Source organism: Cannabis sativa, chromosome X, assembly GCF_029168945.1.
Source record: "Cannabis sativa cultivar Pink pepper isolate KNU-18-1 chromosome X, ASM2916894v1, whole genome shotgun sequence".
NCBI lineage: Eukaryota > Viridiplantae > Streptophyta > Magnoliopsida > Rosales > Cannabaceae > Cannabis > Cannabis sativa.
Genome location: NC_083610.1, coordinates 68,486,027 through 68,497,789, shown reverse-complemented (window position 1 = coordinate 68,497,789; position 11,763 = coordinate 68,486,027). Strand labels below are relative to the sequence as shown.

At 31.2% G+C, this 11,763-nt stretch overlaps 1 protein-coding gene across 1 annotated transcript; it reads right to left on the bottom strand.

The window, feature by feature from the left end:
* Window positions 1-10,095: 10,095 nt before the first annotated feature.
* LOC115714037 (phosphoprotein ECPP44) lies at window positions 10,096-11,548 on the bottom strand. Its single transcript, XM_030642557.2, has 2 exons — window positions 11,014-11,548; window positions 10,096-10,912 (listed from the first exon to the last, which is right to left on the bottom strand). The coding sequence occupies exons 1-2, from the start codon at window positions 11,317-11,319 to the stop codon at window positions 10,379-10,381; spliced, it is 840 nt and encodes a 279-aa protein (XP_030498417.1). The 5' UTR covers window positions 11,320-11,548; the 3' UTR covers window positions 10,096-10,378.
* Between the last annotated feature and the right edge of the window lie 215 nt (window positions 11,549-11,763).

Below are 11,763 nucleotides of genomic sequence, written 5' to 3'. Positions count from 1 at the left end.
AAATTCACGACCAATTAGTTCTCGATCATTTAGCCGGACATTATGTTTGTTCAAGATGCGATCACATGGAATTCCTTCTTCCTCTAAGTACGTGAGATAGAAAGAAGAATTTGGAGCATTTATCTCCATCCTTGAGCCACTCAATTCTCGCCCTTTGTTTCCAATAATCGCACTTTTACGGTTCTTGCTTCATTGATTCGACGGATGTCACACTGCAATCTCCGAGTCTGCGAGCCGGCGGAACGACTGAACTCTATCAAGTTTTTCCTCCAAATCTTTTATAACCACATCAATTTTACCAAATTGCGTTCTCTTCCAACTTTGAAGGAGCGCCACCACAGTGGCACCAATCTTTTTAAAAACTCGGGCGGGGGCCCAAGATGGTGCAGAATCCCGAGCATTAGCAATGAGCAAGCTTACTTCTTCCATCCCTCGTCCAATTTTCCCTCGAACTTGAAGCACCTTTTGAACTTGGGCACATTCCCAACCGTATCAAGGGACAAAGGTCTATGATCGAAGTACTCGTACGGATTGAACGAGAGAATAGCTTTGGGAAACAAGTGAAGCCGGGCGTCATTCATGATGCCTTTATCCGGGCCGACTTCACGTGCATTTGTCTCCCGAGCGGTGATTGTCCCACGTCATCATGTCCCCTTGAATGCTCATGTTAATTAGACCACGGGACTCCACCGAGGTTAGATATGAACGGGATAAAGGGGTCTCTGCAGAAGCGAACCCTCCGCTCGGCGGGATTAAGGACAAAATTAGTATCCCCAAAAATCAACCACGGACCCCCAAATCTATCCCCTAAGGTCATGATCTCAGTCCAAAATAACTTCTTGGCATTGTTGTAGGGCGGTCCATATACACACGAGAGAAGCCAAGGGTGGGTTGGGGGGTCTGAGTAGACTATCCCCGAAATGTGGTTTTGAGAGCAAGCGATGCATTCAAAACAAAAACCAGTCTTCCATGCAAGAATGATTCCCCCCGCATTACCAATAGGCGGCACAGAAATATGAAAATAAAAGTGAAAAGCTTTTAGAATACGTACCAGGGGATTGGCATCCACCTTAAGCTCAGACAAGAATACAAAATCCGGAGAGCGCGATCTGAGCAGGGACTTCAGCTACTGCGCGGGGTGCCGCCCCAACCCTACAGTTCCAAGCAACACCTCTCATGGCGCCTGTGGAGGAGATTTGACATTCTCCTCCACAGGGTTAGATGAGTGGACAGATAAGCTAGATCCCGACTCTTCAATCACAAAAGAGCCAATCAGATGATCTCGGTTGGCTCCGAGTGCGGTTGGAGCTCTCACCGGAGGCCTCCTCCGAAGGCTCCTCAGACAAGTCATCGACCTCCGCTCGTGTCTCAAGGATCCTCTTCTTAGTGTCCCAAGGAAAGTCTCTGACTACACCATGATAAGTTCTCACTAACTTGTGAGGTCTCGAGCAAAGAGAAGCGGAGCCCTCGAATTTCCTTTTTTTAAAAGGCGTAGTACGCTCATTAGTTTCCGAGGAAGGCGGCACTCCAATGTCACCACCCAAACTTTTGATCTCATACAAGTCCAAATTACCAAAATGTTTCAAATCATGAAGTAACTCTTCTTGAGCTTTAAAAAATTGAGACAAGGCCTTCTTTTCTTCAAAATTCTTCTCTGCCTCCTTTCCATTAGACAAGGTATTAATATCCTTACCACATTCAATTAAAGGAGCCTCATTAAAATTCAGCCCATTAGAAATAATTGGCTCAACACCATTAGCATTAAAACCCATCATAGCCGGCCCCATAGACTCACTGCTAGGATTAGATAACATTTGAGAGTCCACCAAAGTAGGCCCACACGAGAGGGTAGTATTATTATTAATGAGAGAAGGCCCACTAACAATATTACCCATATTCACATCAAGGAGCATTGGGCTAGTTTCTTTGTCCACAAGAGAGGCGGCCAGCCCACCTTTACTCACGCACGGCCCAATAGCAACAGGCCCAGCATCCCCACTTTTATCTCCAATAGTTGCAATTTTCACATTTCCTTGGTTCAAGCATTTCACATGGATTGGGTCAATGAAAGCACTCGGCCCACCTTCAGAAATGGGCTCCACTTGGGCCCGATCCATTAAAGAAATGAACCCTTCTTTTCCACACATATTCAAATTAGGCTCAAACATCGAGGAACGGTCTCTTATAGCTTCAGAAATAGGCGGTTCCATTCCAGGAAAAGGTTCAGACTCCTTTTCATTTTCTTCAATTCCAATAGCTCCCTTTCTACCCGATTTAGCAATCGGAGGTACACCACCAGCTGGTATCGATTTGGATACCCACACAGAACGCTGAGAAGAACCAGCGGACAGAGCGCCTCGCCTAGTCACCATCCAGGAGCGTCTCGAGCCACGAGGAGCATTGGAACCCGATCGCCTGAAACCACCATCGCCAAGGCCAAGGACAACCGCCTTGGACGGACGGCGGAACGGAGCAAACAAGGCAAACAATATTGGATATGAATTCAAACCCATAAACTCTCAAATAGAATGAACATTACAACAAAATAAAACTAAAAGAATATCAACACCAAGTTGCAGTCTTGACGACCACGAACCCAAAAAGCCAAGTTCAACACTGAGATCGATCAATCGAGAGGCACAATATGCGAAGATTGTACTTTCTGGAAGTCAGGTAGCTTATTGTTGGAGAAAAGAACATAGACTCGTCATCCGGGTGGGCAACAACCAGCAAGACATTTCTCTTATTATGAGCACCACCATTAGGGGAAAAAAACATCATTGGAAGATGAGCGTGAGCCATGGATTATTCTGAACAAAGAAGCCAACCACAGTGCAATAAGAGAACTAATAATGACAAGCCACCCCATTTAGAATGAACCTGAAGTGATTATTCTTCTTTATTCGAAACCCATGTATGGGTTTGCGCCAACTCTGCGAAATTCATCAAATCATCTTCTACCCAGCGCCACATGCAAACTCTGAAGCTCAACTCATCAGAAGAAAAAGAGATTCGAATTTTTCACTTTGAGATCAGAGTTTAACCATATCTATTCTTCTTGTAAAGGAATACAACTTGATATTCAATATTTTACCCATAGATGCACTCACTCACTCTCTCTCTCTCTCTCTTTTTACCTTGTCATAACATATAACAAAATAATAAATATTACTAAAAAATATTAGTGGTACCTAATCAACATTTTACCAATTAATGTAATGTAATATAAAATCTCAAATACTTTAATTTAAAGTGAAATATATAAGATTCACAATTGTACTAATATTAAGATTTCGTAATATTAAACAGTACTAAGTATCATATAGCAATGCACTAATGATGAGTGCACATTTGTACACTTATTTTTTTTTTAATTAATTAGATGAATTATTGTCTATTTTTTAAGTTTTGTGTAGATTTAATGTATTTTCTGTAGTGAGTAGTATTGAACTTAAAGTGATAAAATTATAGTAAATTTAGTGTAAATTGTACATACTTGAGCAAAGTGCCAAAATCAAGGAGCAAACGAGTCGAGAATCACGCAAAACGCTGAAAAAGTACTTTTGGCACTATAGCGTTGTGATTGAGGCGTTAGAGCACCAAATATGGAAACATCATATTTTAATTTGCGCGAAGTCGAAACCTTGGGAAATCTCGTGTGGCGTCCTTGCGCCATGTCTTAGGTGTCATGACTTCATCCATACGAAATTCAAATTTAACTTAATTTTTAAAAGTCATTTCTTTCATCATTTTCAGTCTATAAAAAGAACATTAGAGCTTCGGCTCTTGGAGAACTACAGAGACATAAAAACACAACTTTAAAGGAGAGATCAAAGAAGCAATATCTTCTTCTTTCTTCTTAATTTCTCCTTTTATTATTTAGATTGTAAACAATATTTTGAGATGATAAAGCATATATGTGTGGCTAGTTTTCTTATAGTTGTTGGAGTTTAGATGGATCTCTAATTACGATTAATTTGATTTTATAATTTGATGCAAAATTTAGTTGCATCTAATATATTTTATGTGATTCTACCTTATTTAATTCCTGTCATGATCATGTTTTATATATTGTTTTGCTTTATATGATTATAATTAGATTTAGGGTTATTGTTGTAATCATACAACACAAACTCAGATCAGACTAATGGTTAGATAATTAACAATAATTAAATGACAAAACCAAGATTATAAACAATATAATTTGAACAAGAAAAACAGAGAGAAAACACAAGCAATTATCCTGGTTCGGATCTCAAATCTTGAGTCCTACTCCAGCTCTCCCCCAAGGAGATTTCTCCACTATAAACTTGCAATTACAAACACCAATTTCAGTACAAGATCATCATGAACACTCTTAGTCTTTCTAGGCTCTTGAACACTCAAAACCAGAGCAATTTAGCCAAACTAGACTTAAGTTTCATCTGCACAATCTCTCTGATCTCTCTCTCTGTATCTTGTCTTCTCTACCTCTTTTCTGCTGCCTTTCATCAAATGAATTGAGCCTATATATAACCTGTTAGATGCTGACATGTCCAGCTCTTAACAGTTCAACCGAAGTTAGTTAATAACTAACACAATAACTAACAACTAACTGATACAAGATGAAAGAGTTAAAACTGAAAGTAACTAACTTTCAAATAACAGTGGAGGTAAAAACTGGTTTAGTTTTGAGTGGATTATTTACCACAGTTATTATTTAGATTGTGAAATTTATTACTCGAGAGGAAAACTTTTGAACAATCACGAGTAAATTAACTTATGTGGTGTAAGAACGAGAGATAAGCTTTATAATCATAACACTTGACCTTCTTCAGACGATGTGAGATTGCACAGCTTACTCGGTGCATCTTTGAATCCACTCATGGAAAGCATAATAACTTCAATTTAATTAGCCCCTTTTTTTTTTACCATTTTAGCTCGTTTCTCAAATTTTTATATTTTTAGCACACGTTTCGTGAAAACAAAGAAATACGCATAAAATTGAACCAAACTGACGTAAAAAAAAATCAAAAATTTATTCTAAACTACCATAATGAAAGTATATATCTCATTTATCATGTACTAATTTGTATATTAAAATGTTATATATTGTGAATTGGACACTAACAAATATTAGCAAATATAATATTTATTTATATTTTGTACCAAATTTAAATTTTACATTGAAGATGTTCTAACCCAATAATCATCATCAAAAGGGTCCAAAATCTCATAAATAACTTAATAAATTGAAGTATTTTGAAACTAAGATTTACAAACAATCCAAAATATTTCATAAGATGTTATTATTGCTATTATTCTAAATATAAACGCTCACGTCACGACTCCCATCTATAATTCTCTCAATATCAATCTTATGGTAAAATTAAAAAGCATAAAGATTAATACTCTTCCTGGTTTCCATAAAGAAGCCATCTTATGACAAAAAGTATCAAAATCAATACTCCTGATTTTTCGAGGATAACATTAGATGTTATTATTACTAATTTACTATTATTCTAAATGTATGAGTTATTTTTTTTAGCATCAATTAATTTTAATATTGAACTGTTTATTTTAATTCAAGATTCTAATTATTGTTATTAATTATTTTCTGATGAGATCCAAATTTAGTGTAGATGGATGGAATAATATATACAAGACTATAAAATAGAGATATATATGTATATTGATTGATCCTTATCAAAAAATATAATATAATTAAGTAATTGATATGTAATTGTATATGTATTATATATCTGAACGATCATGTGTATTACGGCTCTTTTGGATCGAACATTAATTAAGAAAGTCATAATTTATTAGTTACGTAGGTACCAAAACCCAAGCCAACTCACCACCATATATCATCATCATCATCATGAATGATACAACCAAACACTCTTCTTCTACAAACTTCCATAAAATAATTCATATATCTATCTATATATATTATATATATATATATATCTTCTTAGTGACGTGGATTACTAACTATGGAAGAATGAGACCAAAAATAAACAAATAGATAAAGACAAAGGAGAAATCATAATCAACATCAACAGCAATATATATTAAAATTATAATTATATATATTCTCAATCAAGTCGACAAGAGCACACATCCAAATTATATAGTGTTTCTTTATAGCCAGCCAAACCAGTTCCACAGCCCCCAATTTCTAAATTAGAAAGATGTAAAAAAGTGGGGTGGTGCTATAATAGTTTATATTTGTGAGTTGTGACAACATCAATTTATCTCAACTGCTTTATTCTTCATTCTCTTTTACAAATTTTATTTGTATCCACAAATTAAAAAATTTCTTCATATTTTAATAATTTTTATTTTATATAAAACATATACTTTTAATTATATTAATTTTTTAAAAAATATTCTTAAAAAATATATTTATCAAATAAAAATAAATTATATTTTAAATTTTATAAAAAAATTAAAATAAAAATTATGTGAAATTTTATTAAATAAATATTATACATAATTTTTAAAAAAATATATGAAAATAAAATTAAAGTAAGTATTGAAATCAACAAAAAATAATATGAGAAAAAAATTAGTAAGAGTAATTTTTTAAAAATATATTAAGCTTAATTTTTGGTTATATATTGGGGTGTAGTTATCATAATTTTCTGGTACATATAGATTTTCTCTTTTTAAATTTTATTTTAATAATTTTTATTTTATATAAAATTTATATCCTTTAATTATACTAAATTTTTTTTTATTTTTTTCTTCCAAATTATATTTTTAAAAAATATACCTATTAAATAAAAATAATTATATTTTAAATATTATGACAAAAGAATAAAAATTATATGAAATTTTTTTAGAAAAACTAAAATAAAATATACATGATTTAGAAGAAAAAAAATATAAAAATAAAATCAAAATAGTATTGAAATTAACATAATATGAGAATTTTTTTTAAAAAGAAATATTAAAAAGTAATTTTTAAAAATATTTAATATTTTTTTAATAATGTAGTATAGTTATCATTTTATGAGAGTGCACATAGAATACCCTTTAAGTTTTAATACAGCAAATACCTCTATTGTTTTTGGATATTTTTTTAAGGCATTAATGATTACCTTACACTTTAATTTTATTTTTTTTTTTTGACAACCTTACACTTTAATTTTATTAAACTCTTTCTATATTCTTTTATATCTAATTGAAAAAAAAAAAAAAAAAGAATCACTATAATATCTGATTGTAATTTAATTATTAGTGGCCGCTAAGAAATTTTTTGGACAAAAATACAATAATTAATAATTATATTGAGGAAAAAGAAAATCAACCGGGAATATAATAATTTGTAAGAATTTATACAAATATCTTGAAATCAGAGAGTTCAAATATGAAAATGTTGACCTACATGTAAATTAACTTGCTAATACGTTTTTTTACAAGTGTTTATATCATACACAACGTACAGAATAATATCCATTTTAAACTTTGGTTTATTTGTACGGCAAATTCTTAAATTTATACATATTTTAGTAAGTTGGTTCATAAATTTTATTTTTATTAAATTAGTCCCTAAACTATATAAATTTTGGTAAATTAATCCTCAAACTTTATTTTCTTGGCAAATTAGTCCCTAAATTTTTATTTTTTTGAAAACATAAAATCCTCACCTTAAATAATAGTATTTTATTTATTTATTTACTTTTGTATTAATTTTAAATAATTTTATATTAATATATTATCAAATTAAATAAATATATTTTCTCTTTTAAAAAAAATAAATATATTTTTTTATTTATATATATATATTTTTCAAATATATCAAAATAATAAGAAAAACAAATAATTAAAAATACTTAAATAATAATATTTTTTTTTTATAAATTACTGAGGTAAATTATCTTTAAAATTGATTTTTAATTTATGCTCCGTGGCAAATCCATAAAATTTTACCATCGATACAAAATATAAATAATCAATAAATATATGAATTCTAGCCACCTCTCATTTTTATATTTTAGCATTTATAGTATATTTAAAATTCTCTCTAACCATTATATGAATCCGCTGGTGTTTATACTCTTTTTTCTTATTAATAATATATATGAATAACACATGACGGAGCTAGGATTAGATTTGAGGGGGCCCAAGCTAAACTAAAATTTAAATAACAAAGGGTAAGTCTGTAGTACACTTTCTTAAAGGGTTATTTCGGTAGACCTACTATCTGCTCGACATTCAGAAGAGTTTTCAGTCCTTTTTTTTATGATCGCGTATGTTGCAGCTATGTAGGATCACCTGTAAATATTCAAAAAAAAATCGAATAATTTACAATGCCGAAAGTAAGGTTCTCATATTTTGTTGCACGCGTGACTAATTTTCTCTTATGCGCGTGGTAAGCAACTGTTTAAACTTTATTTTCGGCATTGTAAACTATTCAGAATTTTTTGTTTACAGGTGATCTTATAGATATTTTCTAAAACAGATAGGGGTCTACCAAAACAACCTTTTAGATGATATACTATAGATATTAATATTTTCAATAAAAATATTTAATATCAAGATTTTTGACACTTGTTCACTACTCTTTGTTATAGATTGCTCTTTAATTTATTACGGCAAACTATCATTAATTAATTATATATACTATTAGAGAATTGTTAAAAAGTATCACTGATGCCTAGCACCCTTTTTCGTATCATACTGGTATTGGTGTAATTAAATAACGGGTCTTTGAAACTTAATAAAATAAATTTTAGAGAATATCGCTAATCAATCGTATGATATCATCTATGAAGGTGTTGGTGGCCAATAGTAATGTTCATAGCATTCAATAGAATTAAGTCTAATTACTTTATTTGCTAAGGTAATAGGTGTAGCTTGGTTTGAAAAAAGGAAAAAAAAAACTGTACTTATTATGTTTCGCATTGTTTATGTAAGAGTGATTTGTGAGTTTTATAGAAATACTAAATTTTAATGTTATGATAAGAATTTTAATAATTTGATAAATATTATTTTTAATGTAAATATCTATCAATTAATTATTAATATTATCTAACAATTAATTATTAATAATTAATATAATTAAATGCCTAAAAAATATTTTTTTTCACAAAAACTAAAATAAAATAGTAATATTGGGACTTAAATATTGGCCTTACATATATGTTTTGGGGGCCAAAAGTGGGTAACTATAAATTAAAAATGGGTTTTTTTACACCACATACTGAAATTTTTAATTTTTTTACTTTTTTACTGTGGGGCGGAATTTTTTTAAAAAATACTGTGTAAGTTTTATACTGTGTACTATGTTAAGTTTTCATGGTTGTTCCACGGTTATTTTTTAGTTGTTCCACTGTTATTTTAATTGTTCTGTTTTATTGTTTTACAGTTATTTTTATAAAAAGATAGTATTTTTGAAAAAAATTAGCCTGATAGTAAAATTGTAAAATTTTGCCCAAAATCAAATATTTTTATATATAAAATGCAATAGCAAATATATATGTAAATAATATTTATATAAGCACCATATATATTTGGGATGGGGGCCATGGGCACCCTTGAGGTCTATGTGCCTCTGCCCTAGAATAGACTAAGGTATATTTTAAATATTTTATTAACAAATTAAATATTATAATTATAGAGTATATAAAAATAAAAAATATTAATTTCATTATATTTATGAAAGTATTTAAATTAAAAAAAAAATAAAGTTATTTGAATTTAACACAAAAAAAAAATAAATTAAATTATGTAAAATTAATAAAAATATCAATATGTCTAAAACTTATAATTTGAACTTTGATTTAAAAAAATATAGTGGTAGCTATATATTTGCAGTACCAATTTTCAAAATTTAATGCAAATAATAATAATTAAAAAATCAATATTAAGACTGTTATGTAGGCACATCCACTGGCCCCATTCCTCACCAATATGGCAATAAATGAAGTATAAAAGGGTTGGTTTAGGTGCCCAATTGAAATATGTAAAATAGAGGTGTTTTTGACTTTTTTTTATGTTCACCTTTTTTTGTTTTATTTTTTTTTTTTCTATTCTTCTACTGTTTTGCACTATTGACTTACCGTAAAAGTGAAGATTGTAAGAAGATATATATGGCCATAAATATTCAGCAAAAAAAAGAAAAGAAGATACATTATAAATACAAAAGAAAGTCCAAATTTTCAATACATCATGAATTTTAAACATTCATACATATATGTATAAGTACACAATAAAGCACTTATATTACATATATATTTTTTCAGACAGAAATGGAAAGAAAAAAAGAAAGAAAGAAAGCAGAATAGGACCCATCATGAAAGATAGGATTTTTAATTAATTAACAAACAAACCACACCATCATTTTATCAAACCAAAATACTGGCCAGCGTATGAGCCAAGCTTTTTCTTAATAATGTGAACCACTCTCCTTTTCCTTTTCCTTTTCCTTTTCTTCAGTAGTCTCAGTCTTGGAATGGTACCCAGGAAGCTTTTCCTTGATCTTCTCCAAAATACCCTTCTTCTCCTTAGGCTCACCTTCATGATGATCATCATGATCATGCGATGATGAGTAATGGGGCTGGTCGTGGTGAACTGGTGGTGGTGGTGCTGCTGGTGATGTCACCACTGCTACCTCTTCCTCTTTCTTGTGCTGACCAGGTAGTTTATCCTTGATTTTCTCAAGGAAACCCTTCTTCTCTTCTGGGTTGGGAACAGGGGTCACCACAGTCTCTGTTGATGTGTACCCATGAGGACCTTCGTGTGTTGTGTGATGAGCTTCAACTTCGTGCTCAATAGGCACACTTGTGTCCACATGATGTTGATGAACCTTCTCTTCCTCCTTTTTATCTTCACCTGAGAATTTTTCCTTTAGTGTCTCCTTAATTCCCTTCTTCTTCTTCTTCTTTTTCTCTTCTCCTTCACATTCTTCCTCATCGCTAGACTATAATAATCAAAATCAAAATCAAAATCAAAACCAAAACCAAAACCAAAACCAATTAACCTCAATATAAAAAACAAATAACATATTATTTTTTTACTTACAGAGCTAGAGCTACTGTGAGAACGGTGGAGTTTAGCTGGATTTGGGTTCATCTTTTCTTCTTCATTAACAGTTTCTTCAGCGTTGAAATAGTTGACTGGTTCATGAGAAGACTTAACAGGTTCGTGTTGTTCAGACACTTTGACCTTCTCAGTGAACTCGGAGCTTATAGCAGCATCATGATGATGGTGATCAGCCTTCTTTTCCTCCTCCTTGTGATCATCTTTCTTCAAGAAATCAAATAGTCCACGATCTTTGGTCTCCACGGATGAACCCTCGTAATCGTGGCTCTTGTTCTCTTCAGCCATGGTTAACTAGAAAAGAAACTTGGGTTAACTGATATGTAAGAGTGAGAGTTTGAAGAGAGAAGTTTTTTTGGTATTAGAGAGTGTTGTTTAACGATATGGATTTTGGTTTGGAAGAGAAGGGAGGGTTTTATAGGACTAGCCACACGGACCAAACGCGACTAAGAAAAAATAAAAAGAGATGTTAAAAATATTATTTATTTTTCCATATATCTATTGTATCTCAGTATCTCCTATAACTTAAAATATAAGGGCTTTTTTATTTTTAAACTTCAAAACAATTTTATTTTTATGCATTTTTATGAAATTCTATATAGAAACTTTTATTGCAAATAGCGCTGCAATCATTTTAGCAAGTCAAACCGTAAATTTAAAAAAAAAAAAATTAAGAAAACAGTATATAAAGTAAGTAATTCCCCTAAAATATATAATATTTATAGTTACTAA

Bases quoted from the DNA above. Each gene is read 5' to 3' on its own strand.
- LOC115714037 (XM_030642557.2), bottom strand. From the start codon at position 11,319: ATGGCTGAAGAGAACAAGAGCCACGATTACGAGGGTTCATCCGTGGAG. The intron at 10,913-11,013 runs GTAAGTAAAAAA...TGATTATTATAG, and splicing joins CTCACAGTAGCTCTAGCTCT to TCTAGCGATGAGGAAGAATG.